The 20,071-nt window shown below is 45.0% G+C and overlaps 1 protein-coding gene across 3 annotated transcripts in view; it reads right to left on the minus strand.

Annotated features, from left to right (window-relative positions):
* The window catches only part of LOC115197588 (cytoskeleton-associated protein 5-A-like), a 38,269-nt gene that overhangs the window by 2,933 nt on the left and 15,265 nt on the right, over positions 1-20,071 (minus strand). For 2 of the 3 annotated variants that reach the window (XM_029759247.1, XM_029759249.1), the window contains exons 18-39: positions 19,375-19,469; positions 19,019-19,202; positions 16,775-16,917; positions 16,393-16,567; positions 16,108-16,221; positions 15,765-15,893; positions 15,360-15,554; positions 13,561-13,693; positions 12,064-12,164; positions 11,140-11,262; positions 10,502-10,654; positions 9,991-10,194; positions 6,537-6,672; positions 6,001-6,194; positions 4,442-4,638; positions 3,891-3,914; positions 3,377-3,550; positions 2,373-2,493; positions 1,728-1,907; positions 1,301-1,488; positions 1,052-1,127; positions 220-408 (exon numbers count right to left, since the gene is read on the minus strand). In XM_029759247.1, the coding sequence (XP_029615107.1) occupies positions 220-408; positions 1,052-1,127; positions 1,301-1,488; positions 1,728-1,907; positions 2,373-2,493; positions 3,377-3,550; positions 3,891-3,914; positions 4,442-4,638; positions 6,001-6,194; positions 6,537-6,672; positions 9,991-10,194; positions 10,502-10,654; positions 11,140-11,262; positions 12,064-12,164; positions 13,561-13,693; positions 15,360-15,554; positions 15,765-15,893; positions 16,108-16,221; positions 16,393-16,567; positions 16,775-16,917; positions 19,019-19,202; positions 19,375-19,469 (3,228 nt within the window). The remainder of the gene's footprint in view (positions 1-219; positions 409-1,051; positions 1,128-1,300; positions 1,489-1,727; positions 1,908-2,372; positions 2,494-3,376; positions 3,551-3,890; positions 3,915-4,441; positions 4,639-6,000; positions 6,195-6,536; positions 6,673-9,990; positions 10,195-10,501; positions 10,655-11,139; positions 11,263-12,063; positions 12,165-13,560; positions 13,694-15,359; positions 15,555-15,764; positions 15,894-16,107; positions 16,222-16,392; positions 16,568-16,774; positions 16,918-19,018; positions 19,203-19,374; positions 19,470-20,071) is intronic. The other variant, XM_029759250.1, reaches the window with a different exon arrangement.

Below are 20,071 nucleotides of genomic sequence, written 5' to 3' on the forward strand. Positions count from 1 at the left end.
ACAGCAGTACCTCTGAATAATGAAAACCAGTGAAAATAGACAGCAGTACCTCTGAATAATGAAAACCAGTGAAAATAAACAGCAGTACCTCTGAATAATGCACTAATAAATAGTAAGGTGGTTCAATTCAACACAACTTAATTGTTCCTCAAGGGGGAAATGAATCTGTGTACATAAAACATAACTGAACCATGGCTGTGAATGACGTGTGTATAGTACCTTGCCTCCAGTGAGTTTACACAGTGTGTGCAGCAGGGTCTTGAGGGTCCTGTGGGGTACGTCACTCTTCAGCTGCTTGAGCTTCTCTTTGGGGAACACCTTCATGAAGTTGTGAACATCCAGCAGGATGCGGTCCAGATTGATGCTGTTGATGGTCTCTGGCAGTAACCGGATCATTCGCCACAGGCACTGAAGACACAAAACAAAATGAATTCCATGTAACTCCAATCATCAGTTTGAGATTGTACAGGCAGTGTAAAGGGAGAAATTCACCACTTTTTAATGTCAAATTCATTATCCTCCATTTGTGTTAGTTGGGAATACAAATAACAGGAAATTTATGTCTGACAAAATCACGTGACAATGTACATATTATGTAGTGATGGGGGGGAATAGATAGTTACAAATTGCAATATTATATTGATACTTTGACAGCAAGTATTAATTTGTAAAAATATAAATAATAATTGCTAGGTAGTGTTAGCTAGCGCTAGTTGGCTGTACCGGTGCCAAAACTCAGGGATTTTTCATTCTATAGCTTGTTCTCCATTTTGTTTTTAAATAATGAGCCAACATGTTTTCAGCACTCATTTTCTCATGCTCTCGTCTCTCTGCAGCAGACATATCGTGAGCAATGTTTGTAACATCAAATTGTAATAAATCCTCAGTAACGAATCGCAATACATAGAATCATGAGAACCACGATACATATCAGCACCTGAGTGTGGTGATAATATATTGTGAGGTCCTTAACAATTCTCAGCCCTAATAGCATGTGAAACGACAAAAGTAAACTCTCCCACAACAAAATATAGTGAAACAGTGATATTACCTTCATGACCAGTTCAGAGAACATAGGTGACCCTGAAGAAGTGGTAAGACTGTCCTGTAGCAGCACTAGAAGAGCGCTGCAGAGACATAGAACAGAGACTCTGTATAAACCCTAGATACTGGAACTCCAACAGAAGAAGATGTGAGAAAAGTAGAAATAGAAGATGTGAGAAAAGTAGAAATTCCTTATTAAATCAGGAAGAAGGAAAATTACATCCCTGTCAGTCTCAGAGAGTGAGTGGAATCTGACCTGAGGATGTTGGTCTGGTCAGACTTCTCCAGTACTCTGACCACCAGCAGGTTGACAGAGCGGATGAGCTGCTGCCCGTCCTCGATGTCCTCCACCCGGGCATCCAGCATCAGGGTGATCAGACCGTGCATCAGGTCCTTCAGCACGCCCATCGACGCCTCCCGTGCAAGGCTCTCCATGGAGAACAGCTACAGGAGACAGACCCAGGCAGGAACACAGGAACACAGATGTCAACACCAGTCTACTAAGCCTACTCTGGTGTGCTTGGCAAAAAACGTTTGGTAAAATGGTTTAATAAATACAATGACAAAGAACAATTCCTTTATAATTTCTCTCTAGAAAGATCTGCCAGGATACACTGACAATCTTCAGGCCTTAAATGGTCAAACAGAACCCCCTAGTGGTGTTCGTGTGTAGTCACACTCACTGAGAGCATATTGCCGATGATGCAGCTGTAGAGCTTGAAGATGTCCTTCTTGTCGAGGCGGTCGTCAGCCATGTGTGTGTTGTAGATGAGGCGCAGCTGCATGAAGGTAGCAATGAGGAACTGGTCAATGTGACCCGACATGGCATCTGCCTTGTCCTCCTGCCTCAACACCTCGTCAATCTGGGGGAATGGGAGGCACAAGGGTAACAGACAGAGAATCACACATCACACACACTTTGGTACTGTCGTTATCAACCGTTTACTCTCTCCTAACCAGAGCAGAGTACCTCAGGTAAATAGATGGGTGTTGAGGTTACCTTACTTCCATTTCTTGTGGTTGTTATTGTGAGAGCTTGGGTAAATAGAATTTCTAATGTATTCATTACACATTGCAACAACAAAAAAGAAAGAAAGAGCTGAGGTATAAAGTTAAACAGCAAAGCCTGGTATTGCCCCAGTGAGTGATGTTGCTATGCCTCAGTGGAGGCGGCTGAGGGGAGAACGGCTCATAATGTCTAGAACGGCGCAAATTAAATGGCATCAAACCACCTGGACACCATGAGTTTGATACCATTCCACTGATTCTCCCCAACTAAGGTGCCACCAACCTCCTGTGCTATGCCTACACTAGAGTCAATGCTGTACCTGGGCCAGAGCCTGGATGCTGGTGTTGATGTCGCCACTGGCCACCTGGGAGATGACAAAGTTGATGGTGGACGCAGTGCTGTTGTGGAGGTCGTCAAAGTGGGGCGACACAGAGCGGATCCTGAGGGAACACAAGCAACTCACACCTTAAATAACCATGTGTATTATGTGATCTCTCTTGATGATTAGTCTTATGATGACAGAGTTGTTAAGTCTCTTGCACTTAAGATCCATCAACACACATCTCTCCCAGCCAGCTAACAACATAGCTATTTCAGAACAAAGTAATAAAGTTGGCAGGCAGAGCTCCCAACTTGTGTTGGTAGAGTATCAGGGCTCGGGGCAGCCGGGGTAGAGTATCGGGGCTCGGGGCAGCCGGGGTAGAGTATCGGGGCAGCCGGGGTAGAGTATCGGGGCAGCCGGGGTAGAGTATCGGGGCTCGGGGCAGCCGGGGTAGAGTATCGGGGCTCGGGGCAGCCGGGGTAGAGTATTAGGGCTCGGGGCAGCCGGGGTAGAGTATCGGGGCAGCCGGGGTAGAGTATCAGGGCTCGGGGCAGCCGGGGTAGAGTATTAGGGCTCGGGGCAGCCGGGGTAGAGTATTAGGGCTCGGGGCAGCCGGGGTAGAGTATTAGGGCTCGGGGCAGAGTATTAGGGCTCGGGGCAGAGTATTAGGGCTCGGGGCAGCCGGGGCAGAGTATTAGGGCTCGGGGCAGCCGGTAGAGTATTAGGGCTCAGGGCAGCCGGGTAGAGTATTAGGGCTCAGGGCAGCCAGGTAGAGTATTAGGGCTCAGGGCAGCCAGGTAGAGTATTAGGGCTCAGGGCAGCCAGGTAGAGTATTAGGGCTCAGGGCAGCCAGGTAGAGTATTAGGGCTCAGGGCAGCCGGGTAGAGTATTAGGGCTCAGGGCAGCCAGGTAGAGTATTAGGGCTCAGGGCAGCCAGGTAGAGTGCTAGGGCTCAGGGCAGCCAGGTAGAGTGCTAGGGCTCAGGGCAGCTGGACACTTACTTGGGCTCTGGCATCATGATGGGCTCCAGCAGTTCCTCCAGTTTGTGTTGGACCAGGTCAGGCAGCTCACTGACCCGCGTGTGGTCATTCTCAATCATGTCTAGATCCAGCTGAAACTCCTTGGGGATAGAGGGGTGTGAGTGTTCCCGTTCTGCGTTCTGAGCCCGAGCTTGGCTGGTGGAGGGAGGACAGAAGAGGATCATACAGAATCAGAACCATGTCATGGAAACCAACATGGACAGAGAGGCAGGCAGGCAGCACACATTAGCTCTGTTCCAATATCCTCCACTAGCTTACTACTTAGAATGCATGCTCAATACAATGTGGTTTGTTAGTATGGACACTGGAAGGGTACCATGGACACATTAAGACAGTTACTACGAACGAGGAGGGGAGGACACCATAAATTAACTACTTAGTTTAGACTGGTGAGTGTTACATTACAGCCCCATTCTGAGTGCTTCTGGAGGAGAGCAGAGGGCACACTGTCTGGGAGAAGCTCGGCGGTACTCACATCCTATAAGTGCGATACATTATTCTGTCCATGGAGAGCAGCGATAAGAGAAGAGCAATTATAAAGGAGAAGAGAGGCTCTGGATTAAGAGACCACACCATGCAACGAAACTGGGAAAACTAAAGGGTGACTGACCAGCGAACACGTGGAATTTTCTAATTGGTTCAAGTTAGGTTGGAGGTTTGCGTTAGGGGTTTGTTCAAGGTTAGGGTCAGTTTAGGGTTGCCCATATTGGACTGTCAATGAGTTGCAGGCCAGTCACATGCCTTTAGTTGTACCCAATGAAACACAGGTTAGAGCAGGAGGAAAGACATTCAAGAGACATTGAGGAGGAGCATTAAGATATTCTTACGAGGGTTTGTAGGTCTTAAGACACGGACAGAATTTCTTTACCATGAATGTTAGTAATAGTACCACTTTTTTACCATCTACTAGATCACCAGACTTAAGTATAGTAAAACCCCCATAAGCAGGTTTGTTAGGAGAGAGAGAGCCATGCTGTGGCAGGTAGTAGAGGAGGCACTAGGCCAGGGACTTGATCCTTCCCATACTTGAGCTTGTTGGGCACTTCTTCCTGAGGTTGCTGAGCAGGCTTCCTCATGAAGGTAGCATTGGGGTTGGAGGGGTGGTCTCTCTGGGGCCTCTCCCTCTCTGCAGCCTGTCTGTTGGGTGGTGGGGCAGCTGTCGTGGTCTTCTTAGCCGAGCGCTTGACCCTCTCCTCTAACATACTCATCTCCTTCTCAGACAACTGCAGGAGAAAGACAGGATGTTTGAGATTAACACCGGAGATGATATATCCAGAGGGGTCTAGTCCAAAGCAGGATAGTAAATTGGCCAACTTTGATAAACATTCAGATTTGAATGGTTCATTAATAAATTAAATGGGTTGTTGGTTGAAACAGTCCATTCCCATTTCAAGCATATCTTTTAAAATGTATTCATTCCAGAAGATTTAAGCAAGTTAGCTGGTTAACTCATTGATCCTGCGTCGTGACATACCCTCTATTGTATTGAAGTTTACACTGTGTACAAAACATTATGAACACCTTCCTAATATTGAGGTGCGTGTTGCAGTTCTTGACACTCAAACTGGTGTGCGCTTGGCACCTACTACAATACCCCATTCAAAGTGATTTAAATCTTTTGTCTTGCCCATTCACCCTCTGAATGGCACACATGGCCCTCGCTACCTATTCGTCGCCAGACTCACTGGCTCCAGGTCATCTATAAGTCTATGCTAGGTAAAGCTCCGCCTTATCTCAGCTCACTGGTCACGATAACAACACCCACTCGTAGCATGCGCTCCAGCAGGTATATCTCACTGGTCATCCCCAAAGCCAACACCTACTTTGGCCGCCTTTCCTTCCAGTTCACTGCTGCCAATAACTGGAACGAATTGCAAAAATCATTAAAGCTGGAGACTTATATTTCCCTCACTAACTTTAAACATCAGCTATCTGAGCAGCTAACCGATCGCTGCAGCTGTACATAGCTCATCTGTAAAAAAGCCCATCCAATCTACCTACCTCATCCCCATATTGTTTATATTTACTTTTCTGCTCGTTTGCACACCAGTATTTCTACTTGCACATCATCATCTGCACATCTATCACTCAAGTGTTAATTTGCTAAATTGTAATTACTTCGCTACTATGGCCTATTTATTGCCTTACCTCCTCACGCCATTTGCAGACACTGTATATATACTTTTTTTTCTATTGTGTTATTGACTGTACGCTTGTTTATTCCAGGTGTAAGTGTGTTGTTGTTTGTGTCGCACTGCTTTGCTTTATCTTGGCCAGGTCGCAGTTGTAAATGAGAACTTGTTCTCAACTAGCCTACCTGGTTAAATAAAAGTTAAATAAAAATAAAATGCACAATCCATATCTCAAGGCTTAAAACTCCTTCTTTAACCCGTCTCCTCCTCTTCAAATACACTGATTGACGTGGATTTAACAAGTGACATCAATAAGGGATCATAGCTTTCACCTGGTCAGTCTTTCATGGAAAGAGCAGGTGTTCCTAATGTTTTGTACACTGCGTTTCAGTACATTGAGGGCTCGGGGCAATATAAGTATCTTACATTGCCAATGGAATAAATGTATCTTACATTGCCAATGAGTTTGTAGACTTGGTCGCCACAGACATTGTACACAGCCACCACTGTGTTGAGGGCAGCATTGCGTACTGAGTTGTCCCTGTCTCCGATGTGAACAGCGATCTCTTTTAGGGACTTGGCCGGTGTTGGCTGACACACGTTCATCCCATAGTTTTCTATCAGACAGCCCAGCTCCTCAAGACATTCTGGGGAAATACAGGGAGAGATGGATGGTAAGATCTGGAGCTTTTCAGACAGGAACGTCACACTTCAGGTATTCAGACAGTTTCCCCAAACACAGATTAAGCTTAGTCTTGGACTAAAACATATTTTAATATCCCCCCCATAAAATGGAATAGCTTTTATCCAGGACTAAGCATAATCTGTGTCTGGGAAACTAGCCCATAGAGTATTTATTAAAGAACCTGAACGTTCTTACAATGAATTACAACATTTCTGACACAATCACTTACTGTAATGAATTCTAGAACCTGTTTAAGTCTTTATAGCCTTGGTCAACCTGTCACAACAAAGAGATTTTTACTTACCAGCTCTCTGTTTGGAGTTCTTGGACTTGGTCCCGTCCATGAGGAATGGGAAGACTTTGCTGGCGGGGTAGACCTTACACAGCATGGTGAGGATGGCACGCACATCTTTACGCACCACATCCTTCGACTCTCCAACCTGGCAGGTGAAAAAGGGTTACAGATGGTTAGTCAATAGTTATATTGGCATTTGCAGCTTCACCGTGTATCGAATTTTCTACTAAACCTTTCCTTTTTTGTTAAGACTTGTTTTTTATTTAACTAGGCAAGTCTGTTAAGAACAAATTCTTATTTTCAATGACCGCCTAGGAACAGTGGGTTAACTGCCTTGTTCAGGGGCAGAACTACAGATTCTTACCTTGTGAGCTCGGGGATTCGATCCAGCAACCTTTTGGTTACTGGCTCAACGCTCTATCCACTAGGCTACCTGCCGCCCCAAATCATACATGAAAACAACCTTTACGGCACAATTCACAGGGGACGCCCTGCTTGGAGGACGAGGTGGCGGGGCGCCCTACTTGGAGGACGAGGTGGCGGGACGCCCTACTTGGAGGACGAGGTGGCGGGACGCCCTACTTGGAGGACGAGGTGGCGGGACGCCCTACTTGGAGGACGAGGTGGCGGGACGCCCTACTTGGAGGACGAGGTAGCGGGGGACGCCCTATTTGGAGGACGAGGTAGCGGGGGACGCCCTATTTGGAGGACGAGGTAGGACAATGGTCACCAACCTTTTGAGTCAAGATCACTTTGAGTCCAAAAGCAAGCAGAGATCTACGCTCAGATTTTTTTATATAAATTTTTTTTTTTTAAAACATGGCTTAAAAACGTAAGCCTACACATTAACCCATTAAAAACATAAGCCTATGCTACATTAACCTACTAAAAACAGTTTGTTTTATAGCAATGAGGTTCGCTACAGTAAGCTATAGACCCAATACATTATCACTGCATATTGGCAATGCTTGAATTACCCTAACATTGTTCTTCACAGACCATTATGAAATTATTTCAATTTTAGGTATATGATCACACTGGTAATACACTGCTCAAAAAAATAAAGGGAACACTAAAATAACACATCCTAGATCTGAATGAATGAAATAATCTTATTAAATACTTTTTCCTTTACATAGTTGAATGTGCTGACAACAAAATCACACAAAAATAATCAATGGAAATCCAATTTATCAACCCATGGAGGTCTGGATTTGGAGTCACACTCAAATTTAAAGTGGAAAACCACACTACAGGCTGATCCAACTTTGATGTAATGTCCTTAAAACAAGTCAAAATGAGGCTCAGTAGTGTGTGGCCTCCACGTGCCTGTATGACCTGCCTACAATGCCTGGGCACGCTCCTGATGAGGTGGCGGATGGACTCCTGAGGGATCTCCTCCCAGACCTGGACTAAAGCATCCGCCAAATCCTGGACAGTCTGTGGTGCAACGTGGCGTTGGTGGATGGAGCGAGACATGATGTCCCAGATGTGCTCAATTGGATTCTGGTCTGGGGAACGGGCGGGCCAGTCCATAGCATCAATGTCTTCCTCTTGCAGGAACTGCTGACACACTCCAGCCACATGAGGTCTAGCATTGTCTTGCATTAGGAGGAACCCAGGGCCAACCGCACCAGCATATGGTCTCACAAGGGGTCTGAGGATCTCATCTCGGTACCTAATGGCAGTCAGGCTACCTCTGGCGAGCACATGGAGGGCTGTGCGGCCCCCCCAAAGAAATGCCACCCCACACCATGACTGACCCACCGCCAAACCGGTCATGCTGGATGTTGCAGGCAGCAGAACGTTCTCCACGGCGTCTCCAGACTCTGTCACGCCAATCTTGGTGTTCTCTAGCAAATGCCAAACGTCCTGCACGGTGTTGGGCTGTAAGCACAACCCCCACCTGTGGACGTCGGGCCCTCATACCACCCTCATGGAGTCTGTTTCTGACCGTTTGAGCAGACACATGCACATTTGTGGCCTGTTGAAGGTCATTTTGCAGGGCTCTGGCAGTGCTCCTCCTGCTCCTCCTTGCACAAAGGCGGAGGTAGCGGTCCTACTGCTGGGTTGTTGCCCTCCTATGGCCTCCTCCACGTCTCCTGATGTACTGGCCTGTCTCCTGGTAGCACCTCCATGCTCTGGACACTACGCTGACAGACACAGCAAACCTTCTTGCCACAGCTCGCATTGATGTGCCATCCTGGATGAGCTGTACTACCTGAGCCACTTGTGTGGGTTGTAGACTCCGTCTCATGCTACCACTAGAGTGAAAGCACCGCCAGCATTCAAAAGTGACCAAAACATCAGCCAGGAAGCATAGGAACTGAGAAGTAGTCTGTGGTCACCACCTGCAGAACCACTCCTTTATTGGGGGTGTCTTGCTAATTGCCTATAATTTCCACCTGTTGTCTATTCCATTTGCACAACCGCATGTGAAATTTATTGTCAATCAGTGTTGCTTCCTAAGTGGACAGTTTGATTTCACAGAAGTGTGATTGACTTGGAGTTACATTGTGTTGTTTAAGTGTTCCCTTTATTTTTTTGAGCAGTGTATATAATTGGTTTTATTACTTGTGAGGCACAGTGGAGTGAGCATAATAATTAGCTTTTTTCATTTTACTGGACTGATGGCCTGCATCTGATGGTCAGTCTGAGGGGAGGGAGCAGAGGTGAGGCTGCCTCTCACCCAACTCACCATCTCTCCCTCCCTCCCTCCGCTGAGAAAAGGGGACAGTCTTCCAGCTGATGACGAAACTGAATTCGTCATCATTATTTCTGCCTCATGCACCAACTGACACCAAGTTATTCAGAGGAAGGAATGACCAGAGGAAGTGAAATATTCCTTGATATTAAAAAGGAAACAAGCCACTAATAATAATAATAAGAATGCAAGCTTATGGGAACACTTTGCTATACTCATTCATTACAGCTGCACCGCTGGTTGTAGCGTGAGTGGAAATAGAGAAAACACACATTTTATGTATTGACAGTGATGAATAACAACTTAAACATGAACTTACTCATAAAAACAGCAGCTAGTCATGATTTTAAAAGTTTAGAAAACTCAAAGTATCAACTTTGCTGTGTGTTCGAGGTTTCTTTTCACAACCTATGGCTTGAGGAAACTGTGCAGACACGGTGATCTGAGCTATCTGATTGGCCAGCGGTAGGTGCCCCTGATTTGCTCCCTAGGCCTGCCGTGTATGCAGAGTTCTACTTTCAGGCACGTGAAATGGTTCATAGTGGGAATACCTTTCTTTACAGGCACTAGGGCTGCTGAATCAAGTGCACCAACCCCCAACAGCACAAACCCCCCCAAAGAAGGAACGCAAGGCTTTATCGTTGTTTTTTTACACAGAAATGTTTGGTGATCGACTACGAATGCCTTGGAGATCGACCAGTTGGTGACCACTGAGGTAGGGGAATTACTTACTTTGAGGATGAGGTAGGGATGACTTACTTTGAGGATGAGGTAGGGAATGAAGGAGGAGGCCTCGTATTCATTGAGGTGGTAGTTCTCTCTGCTCAGTGTGGGGAAGAGCTGCTTGAGGTACTCCAGCACCTTCATCAGCACAGTGCTGTTGGTCTCAAAGAAACGCAGCGTGAACCACTTCAGGATCAGATCCAAGCAGCTGACTGTGCCCTCAAGCTCATCCTCCATTCGCTACAGAGTGGAAACATAAGATTGTAGTCAGTCAAGTGAACAAGCAACTCCCTTAGGTTTCTAAGAAACACTAATGGTTTTGGTCTAAGAGAAACTAAAAATCAAGATTCGATTTTTGAAGCCTTTTCAGTCTTCAGACTCAAACAACAAAAGCGGTTATGTAGAGAGTGCAGGTCCCTATTGCAAAAGAGATTTCATCTCAGTAACACACACCTGTATAAATAAAGGTTAAAGAAAAAAAGAAAACACTCAACCAAGGGCTCCATCTAATCATTAGTGCGTTTCAGTGTCTCCTGCAGGTTCTCACCTCTCCCATGACCCCGATAGCCTTGACCTGGCGTTGGAAGTCAGAAGCATGGAAGAGCTCCTCCTGGAGCCATCTGGCGAAGCAGGTGGACATCTGAGTCTTTAGCTGATCCACGTACTCATCTCGTGGGGTCTGGAAGTTCCACTTCAACACCTGCATCACAAGTTAGACGATTATCATTAGTCAAGAATTATAAATCAGCATTCTTATTCACATTACAAGTTATTTCTTGTTCAGCAAGAAAGGTTTTCAAAGTAAATAAGAATTTGTTCTTAAATTATTTGGCAGGTTAAATAAAAGGATAAAATAAAACAATATTTTCCTTTACACTTTTGCAGGGCTCCTTGCAAAAGAGACTTTGCTCTCAATGGGACTCCAAGATTAAATAAAGAGTTAAAACGTCTTGCTCAGCAAACAGTCTTAACCTGGGCATCCAGAACACACTGTCAAGGAGCAGATGAAACATGACTGTCCTTTACAGCAACCTCTAGCTTCCATCTCCACCGCACAATTTACTTTGATTTATTCTTTATTTAACCAGAGAAGTCACATTGAGATGTACATCTCCTTTTCAAGTGATTACAAAGAGAAATCTCACACTACTTTTATCAAAAGTGAAAAGGTCAAAGGTGACGTGCCTTCAGCCCTTTCTCTTCCTTTATCCTCTGCTCCTTGCCATTGGGGACCAGGATGAAGATGACACCAGACCGGTCCTCCTCATCCTTGGCCTTCGTGACCGGGGCCTTCTTCCCAAGCACACCCTGAAGACGGGACGGGGGAGAGAGATGGGGAGGTTTACAAGACAAAGCACAGAAATATCATCATTAAAGATCCAAAGGTAGATAAAAGCTAAAGGGTTGTGCTCAGAATATGTAGTAAAGGTTTAACAGACAGAAACATTACTACAACATGTACAGCTATATATAAAAGCTGTAAAACTCATGTATAGCGTGGTCAGACAAAGACAAAGGTTAAGACAACACCAAAACACCATCCTCTTCATAATGTAAAGAGCTTTGTGATTTCAGCCTGTAAATGAAAAGCGCTATACACTAACCATATTTTTCACCAAGAATACAAAGATGAATATAAAGCTAGATTTAAGTCTTAGATACTGTGCAACGCCTTGGACAGAGCGCAGTGTCTGAACTCCCGACAAGGCTCCACCCAGTTAGTCAATCCTGAGTCACACATTAGTAACACAGTGGTGCTTGACTCAGACCATGTACCTGCTGGCTGCAAGGCTTCCCCTTTGTAAGTCTTTTAGGACTACTGACTATCTTTATACGAGCTCGCAACAGATTCCTGGGTGGCATTCTATTAAATGCAAAATGAAATATCAATTTCACCGAGAGAAAAGCTGGCACATTGTAGGAGTTTGGTGTGCCGAGAGCTGAATGAGATGGTACTGAAATGATATTTTCATGACATTGGCAAGTAAGATTCCCAGGGACTGGAGATGAACATTATCAGTCCAACTATGTGGAACAATGCATCAAATGTAACTACATGGTCCCTGACAAATAAACTTAATACAAAAGAAAAGCTGAACAATTGCACACCTTTTTGGCTGCTCCAGGCTTGACCCCTTTCTTAGACTTAGTCTCAGGCTCAGGATCGTCATCATCATAGTCATCAATGACAGGTTTAGGTTTAGACGGACCTGCACAAAAAACAACAGTGGTCAGGAAGTTTCTCGCCACACTCCAAAATAAATAAATAAATGAAAATAAATGACGTTGTGTTAGCATCTAAGTTTATCATTTTAAAAGGCTAATTGATCATTAGAAAACACTTTTGCAATTATGTTAGCACAGCCTCACAAGTCCTCAACTGGCAGCTTCATTAAATAGTACCCACAAAACACCAGTCTCAACGTCAATAGTGAAGAGGTGACTCTGGGATGCTGGCCTTCTAGGCAGAGTTGCAAAGAAAAAGCCATCTCTCAGACTGGCCAATAAAAAGAAAAGATTAAGATGGGCAAAATAAAACAGACACTGGACAGAGGAACTCTGCCTAGAAGGCCAGCATCCCGGAGTCGCCTCTTCACTGTTGACGTTGAGACTGGTGTTTTGTGGGTACTATTTAATGAAGCTGCCAGTTGAGGACTTGTGAGGCTGTGCTAACATAATTGCAAAAGTGTTTTCTAATGATCAATTAGCCTTTTAAAATGATAAACTTAGATGCTAACACAACGTGCCATTGGAACACAGAAGTGATGGCTGCTGAAAATGGGCCTCTGTACGACTATGTAGATATTCCATAAAATATTTGTTTTAAATCTGCTGTTTCCAGCTACAACAGTCATTTACAACATTAACAATGTCTACACTGTATTTCTGATAAATGTAATGTTATTTTAAAAATGAAAAAAATAAGTGCTTTTCTTTCAAAAACAAGGAAATCTCTAAGTGACCCCAAACTTTTGAACGGTAACACACACACACACACACACACACACACACACACACACACACACACACCTACTCTGGTTATTATCTACCCTGATTGCCTAGTCACTTTTACCCCTACCTACATGTTACCTCAAATAACTCGTAAACCTGCACGTTGACTCAGTACTCCTTGTATATAACATTGTTTTATTGACTCAGTACTCCTTGTATATAACATTATTTTATTGACTCAGTACTCCTTGTATATAGCCTTATTTTATTGCGTGACTATTTCCTTTTTTCCTTCTTATTTGCCAATTTCTTTTATTTTCTTACTTTTCAGGGCTCGTAAGTAAGCATTTCACAGTAAAGTCCACACGCACATTACAAATACCATTTGATTGGATTATTGCTCAAGATTAGAACACTGGAAAGATGGATCCCCTCCTGGCTGACGTTACTTAGTTGGTGTAGCACATAAGGAATGTACTGGTGGTAGACAGTCCCAAATGGCACCCTATTCCCTACATAGTGCACTACTTGTGACCAGAGCTCTATGGACCCTGATCAAAAGTAGTGCACTTAATAGGGTGCAATTGGGGATGAACTCTCATCCATCATTCAGACTCATCCATCATTCAGACAGTAATGGAGAGGCAAGCCAACCTGACTTTGCAGTGGGGGCGCCATTGCTGCTAGACTTGGCTGCGCCAGCTTTGCCAGGTGGTGGAGCAGGCTTGGCTGGCATCACTGCCCGGGCCTTCTCAAGCAGGGCAGACACTGGCTCCTTGGAGGCCGGCTATAGGGAGGAGGAGGACATGGACACACAGTCAGATGACAGAACAACAATACCCCAGCCCATTGTCTTCTGAGTCCCTACCCAACAACAATACCCCAGCCCATTGTCTTGTGAGTCCCTACCCAACAACAATACCCCAGCCCATTGTCTTCAGAGTCCCTACCCAACAACAATACCCCAGCCCATTGTCTTGAGTCCCTACCCAATAACAATACCCCAGCCCATTGTCTTCAGAGTCCCTACCCAAAAACTATACCCCAGCCCATTGTCTTCAGAGTCCCTACCCAACAACAATACCCCAGCCCATTGTCTTGAGTCCCTACCCAATAACAATACCCCAGCCCATTGTCTTCAGAGTCCCTACCCAACAACAATACCCCAGCCCATTGTCTTGTGAGTCCCTACCCAACAACAATACCCCAGCCCATTGTCTCGTGAGTCCCTACCCAATAACAATACCCCAGCCCATTGTCTTCAGAGTCCCTACCCAACAACAATACCCCAGCCCATTGTCTTGTGAGTCCCTACCCAACAACAATACCCCAGCCCATTGTCTTGTGAGTCCCTACCCAACAACAATACCCCAGCCCATTGTCTTCAGAGTCCCTACCCAACAACAATACCCCAGCCCATTGTCTTGAGTCCCTACCCAATAACAATACCCCAGCCCATTGTCTTCAGAGTCCCTACCCAACAACAATACCCCAGCCCATTGTCTTCAGAGTCCCTACCCAACAACAATACCCCAGCCCATTGTCTTGAGTCCCTACCCAATAACAATACCCCAGCCCATTGTCTCGTGAGTCCCTACCCAATAACAATACCCCAGCCCATTGTCTTCAGAGTCCCTACCCAACAACAATACCCCAGCCCATTGTCTTGTGAGTCCCTACCCAACAACAATACCCCAGCCCATTGTCTTGTGAGTCCCTACCCAACAACAATACCCCAGCCCATTGTCTTGAGTCCCTACCCAATAACAATACCCCAGCCCATTGTCTTCAGAGTCCCTACCCAACAACAATACCCCAGCCCATTGTCTTGTGAGTCCCTACCCAACAACAATACCCCAGCCCATTGTCTTCAGAGTCCCTACCCAACAACAATACCCCAGCCCATTGTCTTCAGAGTCCCTACCCAACAACAATACCCCAGCCCATTGTCTTGAGTCCCTACCCAATAACAATACCCCAGCCCATTGTCTCGTGAGTCCCTACCCAATAACAATACCCCAGCCCATTGTCTTCTGAGTCACTACCCAATAACAATACCCCAGCCCATTGTGTTCACACAGATGGCGTCATTCTAACGCAAGTGTTGCCATGAACCACTGCACTATCTGACCTAAGACAATGTACTCTAGCCTCGAAATCCAGACTGAATTCAGCTCTGTTTTCCACTATGAATCCAGACTGAATTCAGCTCTGATTTCCACTATGAATCCAGCTCTGTTTTCCACTATGAATTAGTAATTCAAATTATACTCTACCATCTACTGTAATTCAATTGTTTTCAAAAACTATTCAATGAACTTGCACCTCAACCATTTCTGGTAGATATATTTTAGCCAAGTTATCTTTAATTGAACCGGTCCTAGTCGTCTCTTTCATCCATAACGCACCTTGAGTTAGCGTGTCTAAGTCATCTCCTCCATGGCATAATGTACCTTCAGTTTTCCAGTGGCCTTCAACATCTTCTCATAGCCCAGGTGCATCATGAAGGTGGGCAGGGCGTCCTGGGCCTTCTTCCTCACGTCTCCGTTGCGGTCCTCCAGGCAAATGAACAGGTAGGGCACACACAGCATCAGGTCAGAGGGCACCGTACGCATGGTGGGGAGCTTCTCTGCCAGCCAGCCCAGCACCTGGGGAGAGGAGGGGTTACATGGGTCTTTCTCAAACATGGTTGGAGGTATTATGCTTCCCCTTTTTTTAACAGTCCAAATGCTGCCAGTGAATCCACACAATACCCATGACAGACATCTAACCACATTGTCAGGACACATTACTGCCAGCTACAAGAGGTAGGCTTTAACAGAGATTCTAAGAATTGGCCTGAAGGGCTGTGTTTGTACCTCCTGCCTGAGGAAAGGGTTCTCCCTCTTGAGCTCTTCAGAAAGGTCCTCTCCCTCCAGCCAGTCCTTCATGCCGGTCTGTTCTACCCAGGCCTGCAGGGTTGTCATGGCAGCAGCACGTACATTGGTCTACAGGGGAGGAGGGGACACAGAGCGCCAACACCATTATTCACTCAATCCAATACAGAGAGTGACAAGTGATTCTGACAACTCTACACTAGTCTATCAATGGTATGAGATTGTTATGCATGTTCTATGCATACAGTATAATATTCTCTATCACATTAATCCTAATGCCTACCTATTCCTTTGTGTAGGTATTTTAGAGTATGATAGTCTTTACCTTACTGTCTCCCAGTACAGTGATGATGGGCATGCCCAGGCTCTTAACATGTTGTTTCAGAGCTGGGCCCATCGCTACGGCTATTTGTTGAAGAATAGTCAGGGTTTGCTGGCACTGGGGAGAGACATAATTCAGTGTCAGAAATACCTACAATATGGCAGGACATCTACAAATGATGTTAGCACTGATACTCCAATATCCTGGAGAAAAACAGATGGCTAAGGATCTCTAAAATGTTAATTTTTTTATGTCATGGTATCTGTCAGAGCAGAGTCCATTTCTTACCAGGATCTTGTTGGAGTCGTTGAGTCGGCCCTTCAGTGCCATGGGCAGCTCTCCTATACTGGGCTGGATGAACTTGGCCTCAGAGATGACTGCTGCCACCTCATCCAGACCTTCCTTACGGATCTTCCAGTTCTTATCAGCCATCTTATCCACCATGTCTTGTGTGATCTTATCACTGACAGGAGATGAAGAAAATAGATTCATAAGGTGAAATGGCTAAACCATTAAAACATCAAAACCAAAATAGTCCAAGTAGTATAGGGCTTTTCACACCAAACCAATCGAAGCAGGACTGAGCTGGCCTGTTTACACAGCCAGCATACTTGTTGAAAATATGGAACAGTGCTGAAAAGGAGCGGTGAGGTAATGTGTGAATTCAAACCTGACGTCAGTTCTAGGTAGCAGATCCATGATGTCAGGTGCTCCTCCTCCATCCTCCTCTTGCTCGTCTGCCTCCTCACCGTCCTCCTCTGCACCTCCTTTCTTGGTTCCTCTGAACGCAGCCGGAGGAGACTGGCCTTGCATCTGAAGAGGCAAAAGCAGCAATCTCAGTCACATTGGAAAATATATACCTGTGCATATAAACATTTCTTATATGCCTTCCTGACATCAATCTTATGTTAATCTCAGTTAAACCATAAAGAGGGGGGGGGGGGGGGGGAGTTACAAATTGAGATTTCTGGTCTGGGGAAGTCTCCACTAGGGATGCAAAATGTCAGTCAATTTTGCTGCAGACTAACTGACCCTCAAACGGTTACATTTAAAAAAATAAAAAAAGTAAAATGACGTGACTATCAGAGATCTGCATATAATAACAAGATGTTTATGTTTCCACCCTAACAATGGCAAGGCGGGAAGGCAGGTGACAAGCTTATGCCCAAAATAAGCCTATAGAAATCGCATTGAACTTGTTTTGGCAAGAGTGAAACCGCTCGCGTGGCTTCTCCCTCCCTGATAATGACATGCATGCATACAAGGACTGGATATTTTTCATGAATAGCAAGTCTATCGTCTTACAGTCAAAAAGATGTAGCTTATTATTGAACAAGCAACTGCTGTAATGAAGCAGCTAATAAATACAATTCATGGAAAACAGTTATTTCACGGAAAACACAGTTCTAAACTACACACCTAAATGGCGAGCATTTTCATGTGACAGACGGAAATCTCAGTTAGAAACGTGCAAAAGGGGGGAATCTAATGGCAACTACTATGATGGGTTGCTAATATGACTTGGATTGTGCCTTTGGCTTCTGGACAACAAAAATAAGTTGATATGAAATCCAATAGAACAGGAGATAAATGCTGGTTAATGGCATGAGGAAGTCTTTAGAAAATAATTGCCTGTACGCTTCTATGGATGGATTTTCGCATGGCTACTTTGAAGTAAAGTAAAACGTCCAGCTCGCATTACACTACCCTAAATCCAGCTCGCATTACACTACCCTGCCTCCAGCTCGCATTACACTACCCTGCCTCCAGCTCGCATGACACTGCCCTGCCTCCAGCTCGCATTACACTACCCTGCCTCCAGCTCGCATTACACTACCCTGCCTCCAGCTCGCATTACACTACCCTGCCTCCAGCTCACATTACACTACCCTGCCTCCAGCTCGCATTACACTACCCTGCCTCCAGCTCGCATTACACTACCCTGCCTCCAGCTCACATTACACTACCCTGCCTCCAGCTCACATTACACTACCCTGCCTCCAGCTCACATTACACTACCCTACCTCCAGCTCACATTACACTACCCTGCCTCCAGCTCACATTGAAAAGTGTGAAAAGTGTGTGATGCGCTGATAGTCAACAGTAAGCAGTCTATAGCCTATGCATCCTAAAGACAAATGGGAGGTGCGCTTCACCAAAAAAAGAAATGCTACTTTTTTGATATCGCGGCCACCAAAGTTAACACGCGATTTATTGCATTTAGAATTGTTATTTGCTGCCAATGACTGGGCTTATAAAAGCTGGTTTCACTCCAGTAACCTACAGGCTTTTTAAGGAGCTACTCTCGTGCTGACTGACAGGTGGTAGGCTATTCAGCTCCTCAAACTAGGGTCTGTATGCTGTGATAAATTAAATGCATGACGACTACGAAAATAGACGCGCCAATTTAATTGAAAACAACCTAGACCATTAAGCATGTATTTTCGGCAGCTAACCGATTAACATGACTAGTCTCCACCCTTGCAAAATAAAACCCTCAGCCCCACCCCCCCGATAATTCTGGATGTTTTTATTCAGGCTGGATATCCCCACCCCCCCGATAATTCTGGATGTTTTTATTCAGGCTGGATATCCCCACCCCCAGTTGGGCCACTGCCTTCACCCAAACCCAATTCGTCTAAATAACCAGAGACGAAAACCCAAACACTGAACTAATTCTGCTCGTTATCTCATGCAGCCTAAATCCTGATGACAGAGATCGACGGTACCAGAATGTTAAAATAGTCGGTTCACAAGAGATTCATCTTATGTTGACCAAACAGATCAAAGTTTAAATAAACCTCTAGCTACAAATTTCAAACAGAGGCCAGTCATTAGGAAGAAGGGGAAAAAAACACATCAAATACTATATTGTTTACTTCACTCAACATGTTGCTCACACGTTTTTTCCTACCTTTTCAAACTCATCGTCTATCTGTTTCAGCAGGGCAGGTTTCTCATCCTCGAAGAACATGCGTAGAGGAGCTCCCATGTACAGGTACATGACTCCTAGGAGGGTGATGGCTGCTGTCCGCACCGCAGGGTTGGTCGCTCCCAACGCCGTCTTTACGTTGTTGATGAAACCCTTCACATTGATGCTGCAGGGCATAAACATGATCATAAATGTTTATAACGCAAAGCATTCTACCTGCAGACTTGTGTTACCACAATGATTTGGTGAATTAAAATATCTAACTCATAGGACGTTAAAGGCTTTGATACTGTTATTGGTAGATGAATACACCTCCAATAATGGAAATGAAGACTAACCCAGTAAATCCAAATTCCTTCATGGCGTTAGACAACCAGTTGAGGGTTTCAGCTTGATTTTTTGGATTCTTCTGTGCAAAAACCATGGAGACCACCTGAGGGATGAAGCACACTAGTGAACAACTACACGATGTCCATGAACGTCCTGGGAACGTCCTAAAATGGTCCTCTGATGTCCTGGGAACGTACAGGGAACTAGACAAAGGTCCCACAGAGAATGTTCCCTTAGGACCATCAGGCGACGTTCTTAGAGAAAGTGGAATCATATCTAGAAACCAGTCAAAACATAGTTTACAGACCAGGGACCGGTTGAAAAAATAAAAAAGGCCCATGACTGAAACTGAAGAGGATCTCAGTTTGATTGGTTGGGGCCAAGTTAAACTCCCTTTCATGTATTGAAAGTCATGTATTGAAAGTACATGTACTAAACAGAGTCCACCTCCAGAAATGGCCCAATAACAAACATGTTGATAAATGGTAACAATGTTAACATGTATGGCCTATGCATGGTCTATATTATCAGATGTGCTATTAGCAATAAGCATTATCACTTGTAGCCCAACTGATGAAGCATAGTGGCTATAAAATGTACATAGGCTGAAGCATGTTCATCTGCATTTATCCCATTGGACACATCCTGATTGTTATTAATATTATGAATATATGACTATACTTAACTCTGAAAATGGAGAAAAAA

Source organism: Salmo trutta, chromosome 7, assembly GCF_901001165.1.
Source record: "Salmo trutta chromosome 7, fSalTru1.1, whole genome shotgun sequence".
NCBI lineage: Eukaryota > Metazoa > Chordata > Actinopteri > Salmoniformes > Salmonidae > Salmo > Salmo trutta.